General features: G+C 46.7%; 1 protein-coding gene across 1 annotated transcript in view; it reads left to right on the top strand.

Annotated features, from left to right (window-relative positions):
* The first annotated feature begins 1,616 nt into the window (after positions 1-1,616).
* RBPMS2 (RNA binding protein, mRNA processing factor 2) overlaps positions 1,617-23,179 on the top strand; it is a 45,050-nt gene continuing 23,487 nt past the window's right edge. The window contains exon 1 of the mRNA XM_073652857.1: positions 1,617-1,994. Within this exon, the coding sequence (XP_073508958.1) occupies positions 1,944-1,994 (51 nt within the window). The 5' untranslated portion in view covers positions 1,617-1,943. The remainder of the gene's footprint in view (positions 1,995-23,179) is intronic.

Genomic DNA, 23,179 nt, shown 5'->3' with positions numbered 1-23,179 from the left:
CATACCCTCATCTGAACTCGGCCTAAAATAGAGCTGAGCAGCGCAACTCCATTCACAGTGTAGCGTCCACTGCTGAGAATTGCAGATTAGCTCCTATTTAGGTTTGGGGCTAGACGGCGACTTTGGCCAGAACTCCCGGAACACGGCCAAAGTTTGCTTTGTTTCACTGTTACATTGCACTGCAATATAAGTGACTTTTTGCCTCATGCTTGTTGTTGTAGTACCCTGAGGTTAGTAACGCGACCTCATGCCCTTATATTGGTCGTGTGAGTGTGGCCAGTGTTGGGGCTGGACTGCAAGTGAACAGTGCACTGACCCGTGTTAGTCATCCTGCTAGTGCCCATAAGCGTTTTATTTTTGGTGTGTGCATGGACCGGTACATAGACCCACTCGTGTCTGAATTGATTTCCGACTGGTCTGAGAGTAATCTTCTCCATATTTCGGAAGCGACTCACCCATTCAAGTCTATGGGTGCGCAGACAAAAATGAATCCCACATCTGCCTATCGTATAGTATCCGATTTTTATGGATACAGTTCATCATGACTGGTGAACGTCACGTCAGTCTTGGTGAGGGGGTGGCGTGGAGAGTGAGGCTTCTGATTCATTAGGAGGTATACACCTCTTAATAAATAAGGATCGTCTGACGAGTGGCATCTGTTTTGCCACAATTCTTTGAGCTGGGTGAAAATGGCGTGATAATGCCAAAAGTATTAAAAAAATATAGCGCAGCCTCAAGTTGTTCTAAAATGTTGCGACTTTTCAAAGCAGGGTCTAAACTTTAATGAATCGGGCCTATTGTTCTCAACATAGGAAACTGGTCTTATTAATTTTAATAGCTGATTATGTATAAATATGGATGTCATACTTATGTAAAAAACAGACATATGGATGCCACAAGGATTGTATATACTTGTGTGAACTTAACCTCAGGGAAAGGACACATTCAATTTTTTACCTCAGTATTTGTAAGCCAAAACCAGGAGTGGGTGATAAATACAGAAGTGGTGACGTGTTTCTTCCTCTGATTGTTCCTCTCCTGGTTACAAATACTGAGGTAAAATACTGACCAAATACTGAACGTGTGAACGTGGCCAAACAGGAATGCTCGGAAATGTGAGCAGCAGGACGTGCAGGTTTCATAGGTGCTGTCTGAAGTAAATCTCCTCATGCTTCACAGCCACCAGCGGGCTGAAGGCCTGTCCCCGGAGGACCCACACAGAGCACGCGCCAGTCACTGGTGTTTTCTCCCTCACCACACACATATTCCCATGACTGACTGTGGTCACTGATCATTAACTCCCCCGGTGCCATCAGCTCACCACTCTTCATACAGGCTAGTAACCCATTGTGTGCCGGCATAGAGTTCTTCCCTTCTTCCTAAACAATGGTACAAGTTTACCAAAAGTTCCATATAAAGTTTTTACTTTCTCTTTTTTTGTGTAAAAAAAAAAACCACCACAGCAGCCCAGAGGGTGATGAGAAGGAGATTATTGGCTGCTCCCTCATGGAGGACAAGCAGCTGATCCCACTCCGTGCATCACTGGGCACAGCCCTCCTCCTCCTCCTCCTCCTCCTCCCCTCCCAGCCTGTGGAACTTTAATTGATGAACCTCCATGCTCGTCCTGGAGCTCACTCCCCCTCCTTAATGAAGCTTTCACTTCAGGAAGGGCCGGTATAAAGAGCGCCCACTCCGCCTCACTTCTTCTGCACTCTCCACCTCAGCACTCACAGACACCGCTCCACCGCAGACATACCTGGCACCCGCACCGGGCACCTCCGCACCACATGAAAGTTGGGCACAAGCTCTCCCAACTGAAGCTGCGGGCACCACAAGTTGTGCAGCACAGGGGCAAGAAGGGGGCACATTCTCTAGTATAGCAGGGGACCCCACCACCAGCAACCGTGGACTCTGCAGAGGAATCCGCTGTCGGTCTGTACGCCATGAGTACCCTAAAGTCTGACACTGAGCACAACAGCAACCTGGAGGAAGAGGTGAGTGCTGCCTCCCCCTCATCCTCCATGGCTGCTTCTCCCATTGTAAAACCGCTCATATTCCTTCTGCCTTTCATCTTCTCTTTGATGACTTTCTCAGTTCTGACTTGTTGTATCTTCAGCAACTTTTTAGTTTTCTTGTTAATCAGTTGCTCAACTACATTTCCTACAGCTGCAATGGGTATAATATAGTGTGCAATGTGATTCCTGAGTATTGCCCTTGCTTGCAGCCCCATGTAAAATCACTTATAAGGCTTGTGCTGTTGTATGAAAGTTTCTGTGACCTCCAGTGTACCCTTTTAAGATGCTGTACAGACGCTAGAGATTAGTTCTGTGTAAACTGTATCCTTCTGGCTTTGCCTAATGTCATGCCCTTACACCAGGCAGTCCCAATGCTGTCCACTGAAGTAAGCCATGTCTCTAGGTGAGCAATCTGTGTCTTGGGGCTCATTCAGATGTCATGTGTGTGTGGGGTGTTTTTTTTTTTTTTTTTTTTTTTTGGGGGGGGAAATTTTATCTCTTATGCACAACCTGTTTTTGTTTGCCCCCCCCCCCCTCCATCTAAATGTATTGGGAAAATTCACATACATACTCGCAAGAGCAATTGCCGCAATGCATATCAGTTTGCACAGGTGATGGGCAGATGCATGGTGGACATAGGATTTCTAGAAATCCATCCACTATGCTGTAACATCTGGCCGCTGCGGTTTTGATGCTGCATAAACACGCAGCAAATCCTGAACATGGGAGCGCACCCTTATAGGTTAGAAAAAAAGGCTTTTAATACCAGTGTGGATAAATGGGATATCAATTTTATTTTTTCATATTGGGATCAAACCTGTCATTGCAAAGATATAGGTTTATTTTCTTACCCATAGACTTGTGATGGCACGTTATATAGGTTTGAAACTGTTTTAGTCCTACAGTTTTGTGACAAGATTCATTTGTGATTCTGGTCAAAATCGTATGTCTGTTTTGGTGCATACTACTCATTCTGCTAAAAGACCTGTAAATAGACCATGATGGGTATGCGTCTTATCCATGGAAAACACGGCTAAAATTCATACTTGAAATAACTGGCATTTGGTTGTTGTAACACAGTGGATATCAATGGTGCTGGCTAAACATGTTCACCTGTTTACACTTTCTTGTCTATTAAGTGTTAAATATTATGAAAAGGAGGATGTAATATTTATATTCTTTACATTCCTGTACCTCTGTAACAAGTTATATAAACTATGACAGAGCTTGCTGATACAGAAGTATGTGTAACATAAATATAAGGGTATGGGTTTTTCTACTCTAGTAAGGAGTTTAAATTCACAGCCAATATCTTTCACTACAACTAGTATTAGGGCTTTTGTTTAAACATGTTTGTTTTTTTTTGTTTTTTTGGGGGGGGCGATAAAGCTATTTAATTCCGATCAGTTTTGCATATATTGGGGGGTATAAACTAAATTCACAGCTGCACGCACACTGCCTGTAAGGGCCTCTAAATGTGGTATCATTTTAACTGTTGCCCTGTCAATTGTGTAGTTATCACTATCATTTGCAGCAGGCATTCTGCACCATAAATGGGTATGTGCTCACGTAAATCTTTTTGGTGCAGAAATTTCTGCTGCAAATAACCTCGACAGGAATAAAAAAGCTGCGTGAAATATGTGCACTTTTGACGTGTTCATTTGAATAAGTGGGAAAACGCTGAGAATTAACATGCTGCAGTCTTGATGCTTCACATTTGCAAGGAAAAAATAAGCAGCGTGAGATTTTAGAAGTCTCATTTTGGTAATGGGGAAACTGCAGTGTTCTTGGTTCAGAAAATTCTGTTGCACATACCCTATCATGGGCTTTGTTCACATGCAGATGCACTTGACACTCTTCCTGTTCATTTCAAAGTTAATCCACTTTGCTGTTCATATGGTCAAGTTGTAGGTGGTGGTGGTTTTTTGCACAAGAAATCCAAACTTTTTTTTTTTTTATTCTATGCTGGCAGAGTTGCTTGCTATATATCTCAATTTGATTAGAATTGTAATTTTATTGTGCTGGGAGATGGATAATTCATGAATTGAATAAGATGCCCCTCCAGAAAACTAGTATTGGCAACTTGTTTCTTCAAGATGTAAATCTCCTTCCCCTTTGTAATATCAACATTTCAGGTGTTCAGCTATTTTAGAATAAACAGTCCCAGCAACCAGACCTACTAATGTTTGAGCTGTTGCTATAAAAACAATTGTCTCTGTAAACCCTCAGTTGCTTATCACTGGGAATGGAACAAGTAATATCTCCTGTAATGGTACTATGTTGCTGGTTTTGTAGTGTAACAAACATAATGACCCCCCCCCCCCCCCCAAAAAAAAAAAAAAACTTCCGCATTAACTTTGTCTAAGTTGCTCTGTCACTGCTTGTATCCAGAGGAGGGTTATGTTGTGCTTTGTGTTCTCTCAATGCGGCATATGTGGCCTCGCCACTTCAAAATTGTAGAGCCATAATGGTTGTGAATTGGATAGTGTGTATAGCTATATATTAACTGATGCTGCTACAGGCATCTCACTTTTTGTAAGATCATGAGTTATTTCAAACTAAGACTACCTCCACACGCTCTATGTTACTCTTAATAACAAGCTTTAAATGTGCTGTATGTATGATATATATTTTTCCTTTTATTGATGGTGGTTGTGAAATGCAAAACTCTTTAAGCAAAAAGGCCAAGGATTGACATGTTGCATTTTCCCCTCCCCTGCTGGAAAGACTCATGGCAATAAACAATACCTATAGGAAAGCTTATTTGGACTATGAAGGTGGATTCTACAGCAGAATTTTCTCCAAAATCCATGTAAAACTTAGCATACCATGAGTGGCCTGACAGTTGCAATACCTATATAAATACTAATAGCAGAAAAATTCCATTCAGAATTGCAGTGCTTCACTTCCCTTATCTGAACAGTGTACAGTATTGTTCCAGTTTGTATCTACACAACATTGTGCTGGTCTTTAAGACCTACTTATGTTCTAGTGCCTGGTAGGCAGACAGGCACCATAAATCAACAAACTAGATGACAAAAAAATGTAACACTGGTTCTCTTCTGATGGCACCTATTAAACTTGTTACATACTAAAATAAATCTTTAAATGAGGTAAATATGCACAATCTAAGAGGAAAAACCCTCAACATCAAGTTGAGCAGATATGTTACCACTTTTTGACATGACCAACTTGACCAGAATAGGCATGTTTACTCTACTTTTGTGGCAGGAATTGTCAAATTTACTCCAGTCCCTGACTGGAATAAATTTCTGGTGGTGCCTGGAACTTGTTAAAAAACAACACAATTCATTATTGGTTTCATTCACAGCACTGGTGGTGGACTGCAAATATGTAAATACTAGATGGTGGCCTTATTCTAACGCATCGGGTATTCTAGATTATGTATGCGGGTGACCGGGCGCGACTAATCAGCGAAGCGGTGTTTAAATGGGTTGTGCACTACTTTAAATTAACCCCCCCCGGGGCCCCTAATGAATTATGTAATTACATCTTGTCAATACTGCTTGTGACAACATCCTTATTCCTGCAGCCGGCTCTTGCTTCCGCTATTTGTGGCTGCAGCCAAGGGTCTCCTGTTCCGCGTACCACGGTAAATGACGTGCTGTGGGCAGGGTTATCCCCGGCTGCATCGCCGCTGACCTCCATGCGGCTACTGTTGGGAGATCAGCGGCTAGGGCCGCTGATCTCCCGACGGCAAGTGTGAAGGGAGGACCAGTGAGCGAGGCCGCCGGTCGGGGTACTTCTGCTGCGAGCAGCCGGGAGATGACCGGCTAGCACCAGTCATTTCCCGATGGTGGCCTGCGTGTTTCAAATCCGGCGCCATTTCGCGGCCGGGCTGCGCCAATCAGGACAGCGGTGTTTTAAAGTTCACGCCAATATCGCTGATTGGCCGCGTCATCTCCCGGCTGCGTCGCAGCCGACCCCCATGTGGCAGTTGAGCCGCTAACAGCCACCATCTGGTCCGGCCGTGGCCAAGCAAATCAGCGACGTGGGATTTCCTGGACAGACGGGATAAGACAATTATATAGTAGATAACTGAGTTAGATAACACAAAACTACTCGGCATACCCTCTACGTCCACTTGTAGTTAAGCTTCAATGAACGCTATAGTTATTTTCACACTGTCAAGGGTGCACAACCTGGGGGCCACATGTGCCCACCATATCTTGTGCAACTGCCCCCAACTTTCTGTATAAAGTAACATCTGACAGAAGTGAGTAACTTGTTGATTAGCTGCAGGGATTGGCAAAAACCAACCACTGTAAATAGACATGGGTTCACCAGGCATATGTGAATGTTGAGGGTTACAGGCATTCAGAGTACTCATTAAGGGAGATTCCAATTTTCCAGTTGTGGACCTTGCATCTTAGACACTTATGGCATATACTCATGGCCCTCAGACAAGAGAAAATTGTGCATCCCTGGTCTGCCATAGACTCTAAGAAAATATCTGGTGCACAGTATTGTGCCACCTGAAGTGCTTTCAGACCTGTAGTGACTCTGAAAAATAATTCAACTTAAACAGGGCATATTAAAGACTGCTGCATTTAAGTGCCTATAGCTATATCTTAGGTAAACATGTAATTTTTTTGATAACTACAAAAAACATAAAACTAAATGACTAAAAACCATAATTGTAATGCATAAAGGCAAAAGAGCTGCACTGCAAGATTTACACTGGCTTGAGTAAATAGAACCCAAAACCATTGATATATTCTTGACTATTAATCACAGAAAAAGCTTTACATGGGCTTTCTCAATCTAAATAGAATAATCAACATGATGTATTCCATATGTATCCCCACAATCAGTGGAAGTATTATTGTAAGTGGCTTAATGGAAGAGCTTTACAACGCATGTCGTACATGATGCTTAGAGCCTTATAAGTACTGTGTTCTTGTATAAATGCATCATAACATTCCATCTGACTTGTCAGTTTCTGCTGTATCTTGGTGACATATAATGTGGCTTGCTGCCTCCAAACTAAAGAAATTTAGTTTTTTGGGGGAAAGCTTCTAGGGGGTACCATGAAATATCCTTGGATCTGATAGCCTGAAGTAGCAAAAAATAAATCTGTGCAATCTTGTTCCATGTAGTGTAAATACTGTAATTTTTTTCAGAATCTGCGTTGACTGTCCAGGTAAGGCAATTTTAAGAGCCCATGGCTCCTGAAGAGTGGTTGTGGCTGGCTACTGCACATCACCCCCTATTGAGTTTAATAGGGTGTGCTGTATTAACACTTCCAGGACTCCTTTACGCTAAAGATGCACAGCATGGTGCGTCAGTGGTTAGCATTGTTGACTTGCAGCCCTGGCTTCTCCTAGGTTCAAATTTTACCAGGACAACCTCTGCAAGGAGTTTGTACGTTCTCCCGATGTTTGCATTGGAGTACTCTGGTTTCTTCCCACACTCCAAATGCATACTGATAAGGAATATACGCTGCACCCCAATGGGGACAGCAATGACATATATTAAGTGCTGCAGAATATGATGGTGCTATATAAACAAAATAAATAAATGGCACTTAATGATATTGGCTGTGTGTGTATATAGCATTTTTGGTTCCAAGCTTCTGCAGGAAGACTGATGCCTCCCTTATATTGCATGATTAAGTTTCTGCCTGTGTTTCTCAGCATTGATGCCATTAATCTAGTCCAAATCCCTAATGCCATTTGCTGGCATGCTGCCCCAAGCATGCAATGATCCACCACCATGCATCGCTGCCTGCAGACAAACCTTATTGTTCCAGCCTTCGGCCCTTTAAGAAAACTTCCTTCAATTTACAGCCAAATATTTCATATTTTGATATTTTGACTCATCAGTCCAGAGCATCTACCATTTTCTGCAACAAAATTCCTGTTTTCATACATGGTTCATCCACTTGGCTTTATTCCTGTGTCAAAGGTATGGATTTTTGACCACAATTCCTCTCTGAAGGCCACTTCTGGCCAGACTTCCCTGAAAAGTAGATGGGTGTAGCTTGGTCCCACTGGTTGCTGCCAGTTTTGAACTGATGGCACTGCTGAACATGGTCTAACTTTGAAGGGATGTTAGCATAATGTCATCTGCTGCAGTTTCCTTGGCCAACCACTGCATCAACTGTCCTGATTGTTGGGCATTTTTTTCTGTGCTTCAAAAGTTATTGAACTGCATATCTTGAAACCCCAGTCTGCATGTGTCTTTGCTTGGGAAAGATTTTGCTGATGCTGTAGAACTACCTTGTCTCATTACTATGCTTAGTTTTGCCATGGTGCATGACCTCTGACTTGAAACTTTTCCTCAGCGTCATCTTTTGTAGCAGTTTAGCTGTTCCTCATACGGTCTTAAAGGAGTTGTCCACTACTTTCACATTGATGCCTTATCCTGCAGTGCTTGGCCATCCATCTGTAGTGGCCACAGCAGGGTACTACATATTCATCTCCCATTCAAATAGGAGGCAGATGTACAGTAATAAGTGCCAGCCACTACAACTTGACAGCCAAGCACCACAGATAAGGACCTCCGGACGTTGATAACGGCTGATCGGCGGGGGTGCAGCGTGCAGGACCCTGGACGATAATTCCTTTGGATAGGGCATCAATGTGAAATTGGTAGACAACTCCTTTTAACCCTAGAACGCATACCTGGGGCCTCGCAGGCCCGCCCTGTTAATTGTTTTCTATTTTCTGCAAGATTACTTTAGTTAGAATTTTGAAACTCTAGGTATTCTTCATGTATATAGTTGTTTGTCTGAGTTATTCTATGTTATTTGCACACGGGCCTAAAAGGTCCCAGGTATGTGAAAGTGTAGATTTTTATGGTCATGCGTTCTAGGGTTAAGCCCTCCTACATATGAAAATGATGACTACCTGTTTAGTATCGTTGGTTACTCGTATACCAAACTATAATCTGAAATCACTCTGCAAATGTACCTAGAAGAATTAGGGTGGTCATACCACATATTGAGGGCACTGATATGCAGGGGAGGAGGTGGGCACTTCTTCCAGGTCCTGGAACCTGAAATTATTTCTGCACATGAAGACTGCAGATATTGGCATACAGGTATGATTGGTTCCACTATTCTATTACCGGTGTGCCTATATTAAGTAAAAACATTCCAGGGGGTGAGAGATTCTCTTAAACTAGGGTGTCTATACCAGTGCCCATGGGCCCCCTTCTCCCACCAGAACATGACTGCAGGGAGCTGATTTCCCATGGCAGCTGGGATCTACTGAAGGCCTTGAAGCTTCATGGGAAGAGAAATATGTCAAGAACACTAATATTGCAACTTCATGTCTCCTAGGTGGACTAAAAATATAATTGCTAAGTTTCCATGAGAACCTGAATTGCCCTTCTCTCAATGCATTAATGAAGTAAAGGAAGTCTTTAGTATTGCCATATCTGAAAACATTCAACTAAAAAATCTACTTTAATATAGGCTTCCCTTTTACTCAAAAGCAGTAGGGGGTCAAAAGATCTTAAAATGGTACCAATAAAATTACAGCTTGCCATGCAAAAAGCAAGCCCTCATATAGTCCCATTGATGGAATAATTAAAGGGAACCTGTCATGTAAAGCGACACCACCCCATGATTGGAAGTTGAATGCTGTCTGGAAAGGGTGGGGGTTAACTTCCTCCCGGCAGCGGGGCTCAGTGCCGCTGCTGCAGTGTCAGAACTCTAACCTACATATTAACCCCACTTCTGCAGGTTAATAGCATTATTTTGCATGACATGTTTCTTAAACTACACAATTTATAGTAAATAAAATACAGGTCAGTATTTTTACAGCAATATCAATACTTAAAGGGAATGTGTCACCCCTGTGATATCAGACCTCTGCTATGGGCATACAGGTGATAGAAAAGTAACTCTATACTTGCCTGTATGGCCCATAGCAGAGGTTTGACTACAGAGAAATCTGGTTTTATAAAGTGTTTTCCAGAGACTTGGCATCTAGGTGAACCTAAGCAAAACCCCTCCTATTTGCTTACTATTGCCCTAAATCGCTGCCTCTATGCTAAATTATCATATTCCTGTGATGTGCCCTGCTCTGCCTCACCGCCTGCTCCCATGGAGCACGCTTTGTTTCCCTCTGGCTGCGTAGAGGTCTGATATCACCTGGGGGGGGGGGGGGGTAGTAGGGAAGCCTTCTCAGCTGTGCTGCACTTTACATCTAAGATGTAACTGCAGCACCCAGTGACAAATCGTTGGATTTTTTTTCTTTTCACCTATATTGTGCTTTCAGTTGAGGCAACACAAATCTAGTAAGATTCCCTTTACTCAGGTGGCTGGGGAATTTCAGTGGTGGTGGAGCAGGATCACAGGGCCCTCTGTTCCCTCCCTCACGAACCCAGCAACTGCAGCAGAAGAGGTGGGTGGCCTTTTCCTGAAGCTGTGATCTGCAGGGAAATGGCTGCCTGAGCTCAGTCTGCGCATGTGCCATTTTAGGTGGCCATTTTCCTGTAGATCACAGCTTCAGGAAGATGACCGCAGCCACTCTGCCTCACCGGAGCATCTCACTTCTGCTGCCACCGGGTTCGAGGGAATGGAGGGCCCTGCAATCCCACTCCACCACAACTATCTGGTAAGTCACGTTCAGACCATAAGATGCACCTGCCCCCCCCGGTCTGGAAAATACATACTGTGTCACCAGGCCACAAATACAACTTAAAAGAATCAGTGGGCCTACATTATTTTTAAGTGTCAACATCCTCCAGAACATGGATACTATTGAAAGAAGTGGCAGTCATTGGCTCCAGGTTTTGCTTGAATAAGCCAAAGACTGGTTGCAGGTAGCACTGACAGAAGGTGGGTTATTTTATGTATATGGAGGTACAGCAGTGCTTAAAGGGGCTTTCCCATGAATAAAAGTTCATTTTAATCAATGGCTGTGTCCATGTACTGAACATGGTCTGATCATACCACAGCTCCTGGGCAGGGGAGGAAGCGAGAGAATACAGACAGTACAGCAGGGATTGAAGCAAGGGCATATAATTATAGTAACAGTATGGTGATGTGTTGCCAAGTGTGCATTACTTGTATACACAGCTTTCTGTGTGTTTTATCTCTGTATTTGAGGGGAGTATTAAAGAAGCATTCCCATTATATTGCTATCAATATTATATGGCACTGTACTTACAATTGCTTATTTTGCTCTCCTACCCAGAATTTGTTTTCTTTTTCCATTAGGGCTATCACGTGATTAAAAAAATGACTAGCTGAATCCTAAGCTCTATGTAAAAACAGGAGGTCAATTTTCCCTGCATGAGTCAAGCTGCTGCAAAAGTTTCTAGCAAGGGGAATGAGCAGCTGGGTCAGGAGTTGAAGAGGGGGGGAAATGATAAATGCAGAGACTTCATGTTTCTTCATAGAGCTTATCATAAGTCATATGACAAGGCTCCTTAAAGGGTCAATATTGACTTTTAGGATTGCTACTTCCTATAGGTGGCAGGAGTTCTAGTTCTCTTCCCCCTCTGAAGAGACAACTTCTATACACAGCAGAGAAGATAATTGGCTGGATAGAAAGTTAAAATGAGCAATTGGAAGTACAGTGCCATATAATTACAATATATAAGAATAAACTTTGATGGGAATGCTTTAATTTTTACTCTGGATGTGTTGCTACCAATAACATTACTGAACAGCTTGCTGGTTGAGCAGAGGTTCAAAAGGCCTATGGATTATAAATGCCCCCCACTAATAGCATTTGGCTGACTGCTATCCTATAGGGTAGATTGTCAGAAAATATCTTCAGTTTGGTAGACTTTAACTAAAAAGCTATCATTTACCAACTGCAGGTTCTAAACTCTGCCACTGCATTCAGCTACAAATGGCAGGGTTCTTTTTTTTTTTTTTTAAATAACTTGTCTACAATGATTATTTACAGTCTCTCAGCACCAAACTACAATCTGTCCCTTTAAATGGGTTGTCTGGTCAAAAGTGAAGTCTGCAGTCACTGTGACTGTAGACTTATGAAACCCCCAGCATAGGCACTGTGCGCTGCAGGGATTTGCCAGTATGAGACCTGGTAATGGAGGTTATGAAAGTTTTACATACTCCTGGCCAGTGGGCATGGCCTCACTCTCCATACACTTGTATTGCACAAGGCCACGCCTTCTAGCTGAATGCAGCAACTGGCCAGTCACCTAGACTGGGTGTGGCCTTGCTCCATACAACTGTATTGCGCCAGGCGGCTCTGAATGGCCAGGGGTATGTATAACACATACCCTCCGTTACCAGGTCTCATACCAGCGAATCCACAGTGCCTAACTGCAGAGTGACAACCCCTCTAATGCAGAAAAAAACATGTATAGACATGTGGTTAAAAAAAATAATAATATTGCCCTAAAGGTGTCCACAGCCTTCAATCTTATTTCCAAAATTAAAGAATCGGTATCCAGCCCATACTTATTTAAGACATAGGATTTTACTTGACATCTGTCACCTCATTTGACCCATCTAAATTAATATGGGCATACAGGTTATAGACTGCTGTAAAGTCATCCCTGTATGTCTCATAAAATATGATTTCTTAACAAAGCATCTGATATCACTTCATGTAAATGACCTCTTCCAGGCTATGGGGAGGTGGTTACCCTCTGATCTCACTGCAAAGCTGTGTGATTATACCTGACATCTAACCAAGCAATGTGAACTGAGGTCTAAGATGGTAGACATGCAAGAAATAGGAGCATGTTCACACTAGCAAAAAGAAGCAAAACCTACAAAAGACAAAAATATATCTCATACCCTACCATCATTATATATATATATATATATATATATATATATATATATATATATATATATATATATATATATATATATATATATATATATATATATATATATATATAATATATATATATATAGCAAAGTTGCATAATAAATATAGGGTACTTGGTGAACTATTTTTGATACCTGACATCTGCAGGATCTCCTCAGCTTCCCGATCACTGGCAGAGCTGCAGAAGTGTTTTCAAGACTTAAATGTCTCCCACTGGTAACTCCCCACTCTATTTAAAATGATCTCTGGAGGCTGAGTATCTTCCAGGCAGCGTCCTCCCCATAGCCTGGAAGAGGTCATTTACATAAAGTGATAAAATATGATTTCTTAACAAGGAATCTGATATGAGACAGGTATCACTCAGTAGTCTATAACCTGTATACCCATATTAATAGTTTAGGTAGGTCAAACGTTTTGACAGATTCCCTGTAAAGGGTAATATTTAGCCTTCCTCCTGTTTATAGGCAATCCCAGGATGGATGCATATGTAGCACCCTGAGGATTCGGCTGCTACAAGGGTATTACACCTCAAACCAGAGGTGTGATATTCCACTCCCAGGTAAGGATGGAGTGGAACTGAGCTCAGTAGGCTGCATGCACTACATACATCCCATTTCCGGGGGACAGATCAACGGTACTCCCACCAGTATATGTGCAGGTACGACAGTGTCTGTCCCTGGCTGGAGTGGGAGGGGGGTGGAACATCCCAGTAGTGTAGGGGCAGATAGGGGGAGCAGTCTGGGTAAGGCTAGGAGCTCATTGGGTGCTGGTCACCTGAGCTCACACATAGAGGGAGTATATAAGGTGGGCACCATCTTAGGACAGGGTCTTTTGTAGAGTCAGAGGAGCAGAGAAGCTCAGCCAGAAGGGCTGACGGGGAGTTGTGGTTCCGGCTGGGCCCAGCTCCAAGGCCAAGACTGAGAGGGGAGTCAGAAGGACCCAGAGAGAAGGAGAAGGAACCCCAAGACCCCAGAATACAAGCAACAGGGTGAAGGGTTGGCACCTAGGGTACCGGATCCCAAGCTGGCAGAGAGAAAAGCACACCTTAGCCAGAGACCGGAGGTCGTGGGCAGGATCTGCCATGACCCTCACCAAATCCACCAGGAAGGCAGACCAAGTATAGGGTCAGGGAACCCAGAAGAGGTGTACCCACCAAGAGACCCGAGGGAGCCGGACATAGGTGGATCCCTGGTGAGAACGGCCAGAAGAGAGGGAAAGTCAGACAGGAGCTCAGGACCACGCTCCAGAATTACTTGGGGGTTGGCCGAGTCCAGGACCTGGTGGACGCAGCATGGCTCGGGTGGTCGCTTCAGGCCAGAGTGACCGTAAGAACACCCGTAAGTAAAAAAACCCCTGAACTGTACAGCCCGACTCTGAGTCTTCTTGCTGATTCATCCTGCACCTTCACAACCACCATCCTCTACACCTGACCCCCTGAGGCTATACCCCTCCCGTTGGGGGTTATACTACCAGAGCTGCACACACACCACCAGCCTCAGCGGACCCTTCTGCAGCGGCGGCCTTGTGACCGCAAATCAACAGGTGGCGTAGTCGACATTAAGGACCTTTAACATCTGTAAAGACTGCCACACACTGAGTTTGACACCCTGGGCACAGACCGGGTCACCGCCACTCGGAGACTACAACCCCCATCTGATCCGGCTCCGGGTAATCCCCAAACAGCACTGGCCCAGGGGGCGCGTCAACTTTGGCGTAGTCGGCAGGATTACGTGCCCGCAACCACCGGGTACTGCGTGCCTGAAGAAAGTTCACATTTACCTCAAAAAGAAGTCTCCCACCGGTTCCAGAGGGTCCCCGCCATGGGACACCATCACGGATCGTTTCCCGCCGGTTGCCCGCCATCTGCAGCTTTTTCCCGCCATCCACGGAGTTTGCCGCCACTGGGAGACGATTCCTGCCATTTCCAGAAGATTTCCCGCCTTGGAAGAGCGGACGCCATTATGGGCGTGCCAGAGGGTGGCAAGAGGTCACCTCCCATCGTGGGCCAGGTCAAGGAATGGCACCAAAAGTGGAAACCGCCCCCACCAGCAGAGACTGTGATGATTGATATGTCCATCAGCGTGAGAGAACTGCCCCTGGAACTGACAATCACAAAGTGGCCCCGGGACCACCTTCAATGTGGGCGGAGACAGAACAAGAGAACGAAGATGGGTGCAGCCTGGAGGAGTCTGGAGAGAGCGCACCCGGAGACAAGAAGTCTGGAGAGGACTCCGGAGAAGTCGTACCCGGAGATGGAAGGAGAGTCAGGCAGCACCGACCCTGTGGTCAGGAGCCTGCTGCAAGCAACAACCCCACTAGGCTTAGTGGAGATCCTGGCACAGCTCCCCCGAGACCGGGAGTGTGCGCAGACCGAGCTGGAGCACCTCGCATGGAGGATGGCCCAGGTGCAGCGAGAGACGCTGACTGAGTGGAGCCGAGAGATGGCCCTGCAGGCAAGAACCCGCCAGCGAAGCACGCCACCCGAGACGAGGAGACGGACCGCCTCTGAGGATGGTGCAGGAGGAGTGAAGGCCGGAGACGGCGCCGAAGAGGGAGCTGAACAGATGGAGGCAGGTAAAGGGGACGTCACTACCCCGAGCCGAGAAACCGCGTGCCTGCCCCAGCTCCCCGTCGCAGAGCCCGAAATTCCCCCTGCCGTGCCCGTCGCTGCATCGTCACTGCTCCAGACAAGGCCTCAAGCAGAAGCCGCGGCCGCGACCCCTGTGACGTCACGCGCCTCAACCCTGAGCGCGGCGAAGCAGGAAATACCATCGGCCTGGTCGCAAGGTCTAGTACCTCCGGGCGCCGCAATTCCAACAGCGCCCCCTACCTCCGCGGAGCCACCGGCCTGGTCGCAGGGCCGAGTAACCCCGGGCGCCGCCATCCTTACGGTGCCCTTTACCTTTAGGGTGCCCCAAGCCTGGTCGCAAGGCCTGGTCAACCTGGGCGCCGCTACCATCAACGCGCCCTCAACATCTCGAGTGCCGCACCTGGGCGAAGATCTATTTGCCCAGCACACGTGCCCGGATGGGCAGCCCTTTGTATGGCCCCAGGAGTACTACCAACTGGAACTCCAAAGAGCAAGGCCCCTGTGCGAGCCCCTGATTCCGGCTCCGAAGCCCGTCAGGAGAACCCCGCTCCCGCTAGAAGAAGCACAATTTGAGTGGGACCCCACCGGAGGAGACCTCATGGGGTTCACTCAAACGCGGGCAGCTGCAGCAGAGCGAGTGGAGTGCTGCCGCCAGCAGTTGTCAGCCTTCGAGCAAGAGCGGAAAGAGGCGGATCCGTGAGCAGCGGCTGCAGGAACAGAGCGCAGGGCAGAAGAGCCGGACCAGGAGGAACCCCCGTGCAGCTCATGGTCCCCATACCACCGGGACTGTGATTAAATTCAACCTGCAGCATGGGTGGGGCTTCATAAGAGACCATCATACCCCCGGCGACGTCTTTGTAACCCGCAGAGACGTAGAAAGCCATCTGCCGGAGGGACACAGAGGTCGTGACCTGTATGTAGGGGACGAGGTCACGTTCACCCGGCACAAGTGTGCCAAAGGACCCTACGCCCTCCATGTGCATCGCCTGACGGAGGAGGAGCTACAGTGTGAAGAGGAGCAAGAGGATCCGGACGGGTCTGAAGGAGGAGCAGGAGGACGCCGTCGTTAAAGTACGGTAAAGAGTCTGTAAATAGTTACCCGTCGGGGTACAGTGAACTGTTGCTGCTTTAAATATGTCCCCGTTGGGACAAGTGTAAACTGTTACCCGTATGTCCCTTAATCCCACTGACCAAGGACTGAGAGCAGTCATTCCTTCCTTATACCTGGCCGAGGACTGAGAGCGGCCATACCTTCCCTTGTATATAGTTGCGCTTTCTAAAGTGCCCCCTACCGGTTTTATAGGAAACTGTTATTTTTACTAGAAGAGACTGTCGCACTTTACCCGGTCACAAGTTGCACCGTGGCCGGAGGAACAAGAGTGTTATTTATGAAAAATGTTTATATGAAAGTTTTATGCTGATAGTATATATGATGTTTATGTTTTATGAAAAAAAAAAATTTGTATGTTTTGGATGTTTATTCTCTTACAGCCCGAGGACGTGCTGTGATTTACCAGGGGGGAATGTAGCACCCTGAGGATTCGGCTGCTACAGGGGTATTACACCTCAAACCAGAGGTGTGATATTCCACTCCCGGGTAAGGATGGAGTGTGGAACTGAGCTCAGTAGGCTGCATGCACTACATACATCCCATTTCCGGGGGACAGATCAACGGTACTCCCACCAGTATATGTGCAGGTACGACAGTGTCTGTCCCTGGCTGGAGTGGGAGGGGGGTGGAACATCCCAGTAGTGTAGGGGCAGATAGGGGGAGCAGTCTGGGTAAGGCTAGGAGCTCATTGGGTGCTGGTCACCTGAGCTCACACATAGAGGGAGTATATAAGGTGGGCACCATCTTAGGACAGGGTCTTTTGTAGAGTCAGAGGAGCAGAGAAGCTCAGCCAGAAGGGCTGACGGGGAGTTGTGGTTCCGGCTGGGCCCAGCTCCAAGGCCAAGACTGAGAGGGGAGTCAGAAGGACCCAGAGAGGAGAAGGAACCCCAAGACCCCAGAATACAAGCAACAGGGTGAAGGGTTGGCACCTAGGGTACCGGATCCCAAGCTGGCAGAGAGAAAAGCACACCTTAGCCAGAGACCGGAGGTCGTGGGCAGGATCTGCCATGACCCTCACCAAATCCACCAGGAAGGCAGACCAAGTATAGGGTCAGGGAACCCAGAAGAGGTGTACCCACCAAGAGACCCGAGGGAGCCGGACATAGGTGGATCCCTGGTGAGAACGGCCAGAAGAGAGGGAAAGTCAGACAGGAGCTCAGGACCACGCTCCAGAATTACTTGGGGGTTGGCCGAGTCCAGGACCTGGTGGACGCAGCATGGCTCGGGTGGTCGCTTCAGGCCAGAGTGACCGTAAGAACACCCGTAAGTAAAAAACCCCTGAACTGTACAGCCCGACTCTGAGTCTTCTTGCTGATTCATCCTGCACCTTCACAACCACCATCCTCTACACCTGACCCCCTGAGGCTATACCCCTCCCGTTGGGGGTTATACTACCAGAGCTGCACACACACCACCAGCCTCAGCGGACCCTTCTGCAGCGGCGGCCTTGTGACCGCAAATCAACAGGTGGCGTAGTCGACATTAAGGACCTTTAACAACATCTGTAAAGACTGCCACACACTGAGTTTGACACCCTGGGCACGGACCGGGTCACCGCCACTCGGAGACTACAACCCCCATCTGATCCGGCTCCGGGTAATCCCCAAACAGCACTGGCCCAGGGGGCGCGTCACATAAGAAGCCAGATCCACTTTTAAACCCAAATCATCCCACTATGATGCCTACCAGTGCATGTGAGACATGCATAGGTGGATTATAATGAGGGCAATCTGGGCTGCCTCCAGGGGGCCTGGGGCTCCAGGGTGTCTATGGCCAGATTGCCCTCATATGTGCGGCACATATTGGCAGACAGTGGCGGGGGTGCCCCGGACCGCTCCCCCAGCAGCGGCGCATGGCCGCTACTACTTCGGCTGGGCCAGTACTGCAGCAGTTAACTTCCCTGTGCTGGCCCAGCCGCGTCACTGCTAGGAGACACGGCCCTGTGCGCGGCCGTGTCTCCTAGCTGTGACGTCACGCAGTGCGCACCCGGCCTGCAGTGCTGCACCAGAGAAGAGCAGGAGGACTGGAGCAGAGCCAGGGGTTTGTGTCTCTGTTCTCCCGCTGAGTATAGATGGTGACATGCGCTCAATATTGAGTCATACAATTAATGTAAGGCTGTGTCCACGATGCAGAAATGCTCTTGTTTTTTTGAGTGTTTCTGCTTCTCCCCTGGCAGAAAACACATGCGGATTTTACATGCGTTTTTCCTGCCAGGGACATGTGGATGTGAAGCGTTCTTCACATGCATTTCCACATGTGGGTTGACAAGTGCTTTCCAAGCAATTTTAGCATCACTTGGAAAGTGCTTGACAACTTAGTCACGCTATATAAATCCATGCAACCAGCATGGATTTATAGTGTGACTGTAAAAGAATGGTAAAAAATAAAAATATATAATTACCTTCTGATGGCCTGCCGACGTTAGCAGTCGCGTGACCCATCACATGACTAAATGACGTCACGGCAGGTCCTTTTCAGACCATCACGAGCTGCTGGCAAGCCAGGACGCATCGGATAAAGACATCAGGGGCCATCAGAAGGCAAGTATAATTTTATTTTATTCGCTTTTTACAGGTTCTATGGTACCCGGGTCCAGAGGAGTCTCCTCTTCTCCAAACCTGGGTACCATCCACACATTGAAACGCATGGAATCCGCATGTACAGATGCAGTGATGCGGATTACATGCGTGACAATGGTGGCAAACTCCGCGCTTCCGCAAAATAATTGGTAGTGCTGCGGATTTTTCTGCAATGATCCGCAGCAGGAATTTCCGCAGCATGTGCACAGCACATGCAGATTATCATTGGAACATGGCAGACCTTCTACCATGCGTTTTTTAAGCGTTTCTGCAGCGGATTTGCCGCTGTGCAAACACTTAAACGCATAGTGGGCACACAGCCTAAAAAAAAAAAAAAAAATTAATATTGTGCCAAATTAATTTCATGTGAACTATCACATGGGATCATGTGACATGTCATGTGATAAATCAGGTGTGTGTGGAGGGGGGGGGGAGCCCACACCTTCTAAACTGCCCGGGGCCCTTGCTGCTCTTAATCCACCCCTGGAGACATGATAGACATAACTAGTAAATATTTTAAAGGTTCTAGGAGCATTTGGGTCTGATGTAGTGGCTTGTCACTGCTTGCACAGAAAACCTCCCTGGTGGCTTAAGTGAGCTGCTAACATGGATGGAAGTAAGCGCATATGACAGATGGGAAGAAGCAAGTGCAGCTGATGGCCATACTATTTTTTTTTTTTTTTTTTTTTTTTCTCTAGCATCACTTGAAAAGTGCTTGTCAACTTGGTCACACTATATAAATCCATGCAACCGGCTTGGATTTATATAATGACAAGTAATAGTTTAAAAAAAAAAAAAAAAAAAAAAATATTAAATGGTAAGATAAATATTATACTTGCCTTCCGATGGCCCTCGGTCTTTTCTCCCCTGCATCCGGTCTCTTGCACGGCTTGCGGTGGTGTGAAAGGACCTGCCATGGCTTCATTTACTCATGTGACCGCCGACGTCAGCGGTCACATGACCTGTCACAACTAAACGACATCATGGAAGGTCCTTTTAGACAATAGAGCCGCCCAACACTGACGCATTGCTGAGGAGGCCAGGGGCCTTCGGAAGGTAAGTATAATCTTTATTTAATTTAAATTCTTTTTTTAACAGGTTCTGTGGTACCCAGGTCTGGAGGAGTCTCCTGGTCTACAAACCTGGGTACCATCTGCACATAGAATCTCATAATATCTGCATGTGCACATGTAGTGATGCAGATATTAAGTGATTCAATGGCAGCAATTGCGCTGCGTGTCAGCAAAATTAATGAACATGCTGCATATCTTTCCGCAATGATCCGCAGCGGAAATCTCCGCAGCATGTGCACAGCACATGCGGATTATCATTAGGGACCATGGGACGTGTAGTGGGCACTCAGTCCAATACTAACTTCCTATTGAGCCCAGCAATAAGGCTATGTTCACACATTTCTCTTATGCATGCTGGTTAGTGCCCCCCCCCCCCCAAAAAAAAATGATGCAAAACCTGATGCCTGCGTTTGTTTGTTTTTTGCACTAATTTATTGCTTTCTATAGGTGAAAAAGCGCTGAATATGACATGCTGCAGTTTGCAAAAGATGCAGCAGTTTTCCAAATCGGTCTGGGAAAAAAACAATGTGTGCATGCAATTTCTATGCAAATTGCCTCTTCAGAGAAAGAGGACTTATACTCTATAGCGCCACCTATTGAAAGTAGTACTCCTACAAGTCACAATCAGCCCTTTAACGAGTCGTGCAATATGACTTGGGATAAAAGCCAAATCAGAATCTCAATTTGCAGACATGGTGTTTCAGGCTGTTGGCCCTCATCAGTGCAAAGTATGAGAACTGATTTGGCTGAAGAGGCAATTTGCATATTACATTTCCCAGAGGAGCATTGCATGGCAAATAAGCCTCCTTACCTTGACGTGCCAGAGCTGGTGTCACTCTCCATAAGGAGAAACGCTACCCCTTAGACATGAGGTTTCTGAAATCTCATAGCTTTTGCTGGTACTGTAAAACACAGCTTAAAATTTGCATAAACGCAGCAAAACACAACATGTTAACATGGCGTTATACTACAGCTTTATGAAACCACTGACGTCACACTAAGAGTATGTGCACACGGTCAGGAATGGCTGCGGATTGGACACAGCACACTTGTGCTGTGTACAATCCACAATGGCCAGATGTTAGAGCATAGTGGATGGGATTTCAAGAAATCCCATGCCCACTGTCTGTGTTTCTGCCAATCTTCACAGACCGCAGCATGTCAACTTCTCTTGCAGAGACATTCTCAGTGCAATGTATAGGATGCGGTGAATCTGCATGTGTTCAATGAACACATGCGGATTCACTTGCGTGCAGCACTTTGGACGCAGCATAAAGTATACTGTGTTCAAAACGCTGCCAGAAAGGATCGTGTGCACATATCCTAAAGGCTCCCTATATACTTGGCCTGGCTAAGAGTTCATCTGGCTAGCAGCTCTCTCCAGACTCTTGCACAAATGCTTGTTCAGCTAGTAATCTAAGGTGCTGCAACTAAATACTAAAATCTTCTAATCGATGACTAGAAGATGGATGCATGTGTAGCACCCTGAGGATTCGGCTGCTACAGGGGTATTGCACCTCAGCCTGAGGTGTGATATTCCACTCCCGGGTAAGGATGGAGTGTGGAGCTGAGCTCAGTAGGCTGCATGCACTACATGCATCCCATTTCCAGGGGACAGACCAATGGTACTCCCACTAGAGAAATGTGCAGGTACGACAGTGTCTGTCCCTGGCTGGAGTGGGAGGGGGGTGGAACATCCCAGTAGGATAGGGGGAGCAGTCTGGGTAATGCTAGGAGCTCATTGGGTGCTGGTCACCTGAGCTCACACATAGAGGGAGTATATAAGGTGGGAACCATCTTAGAACAGGGTCTTTTTGTAGAGGTTTGGGCAGTCTGTCAGAGTGTAACCTGAGGAGCAGAGCAGAGAAGATCAGCCAGCTCCAAGGCCAAGTGAGAGGAGAAAGAAGGACCCAGAGGGGGAGAAGAGGGAACTCCAAGAACCCAAAATTAGACCAGAGGGTGAAGAGTTGGCACAAGGGTACCGGATCCCAAGCTGGTGGAGGGCACTAATCCTTAGCCAGAGACCGGAGGTCGTGGGCAGGATCTGCCACGACCACCCACTAAATCCACCCGGAAGGCAAACCAAGAATAGGGTCAGGGAACCCAGAGACAAGGGTTTTACCAACAAGAGGCCCGAGGGAGCCGGACATAGGTGGATCCCTGGTGGGAGAGGCCAGAGAGAAGGACAAGTCAGAAAGGGAGCTCAGGACCACGCTCCAGAATCACCTGGGGGTTGGCAGTCCAGGACCTGGTAGACGCAGCACGGCTCGGGTGGTCACTCAAGGCCGGAGTGACCAGAACAACAGCAGTAAGTAAAAACCCTGAACTGCACAGCCCGACTCTGAGTCTTATTACCACCCTCACTGCACCACAACCACCACCCTCTACAACTGACCCCCTGAGGCTATACCCCTCCCGTTGGGGGTTATACTACCAGAAGCTGCACACACCACCAGCCTCAGCGGACCCTGCTGCAGCGGCGGCCGTATTGACCGCAAATCAACGGGTGGTGTAGTCGACACTAAAGAACATCCAGCAACATCTGTAGGACTGCCACACACTGAGCTTGACACCCTGGGCACGGACCAGGTCACCGCCACTCGGAGACTACAACCCCCATCTGATCCAGCTCCGGGTATCCCCCCAAACAACACTGGCCCAGGGGGCGCGTCACATGTATTGTCCCAGAAAAGGTAAACTTGCCCTGGAGTCCTCGACTTGTTAGCACGTAATTTTAAGGAAATTAAGGCAACTGAGATGTGTAAGGGATACATCTTTGTTTTGTAGTCTATGGAAAAAAAATGCTTCCGGATTCTTAATTTGTTACAGAACTGATTGCACTTAACATTATATATGTTACCTGACAGCTTTATTATATTAACTATTGTTTTGGGTGACAAATGTCATTGTAACACCACTCCAATTCCCTCCTAACTTTCTTTACTAAACTACTGTACCAAGAAGTGTAAATCTTGGCCTAATGTCTTTCAACTCCTGCAATGGTTTTATCTGAAAAAGCTC

The sequence above is a fragment of the Phyllobates terribilis genome, unplaced genomic scaffold, assembly GCF_046119375.1.
Source record: "Phyllobates terribilis strain yellow unplaced genomic scaffold, ASM4611937v1 Scaffold_11__3_contigs__length_659146591, whole genome shotgun sequence".
NCBI classification, from domain to species: domain Eukaryota; kingdom Metazoa; phylum Chordata; class Amphibia; order Anura; family Dendrobatidae; genus Phyllobates; species Phyllobates terribilis.
The sequence above is the reverse complement of the archived record's forward strand: the minus strand, read 5'-3'. Positions and strand labels throughout refer to the sequence as shown.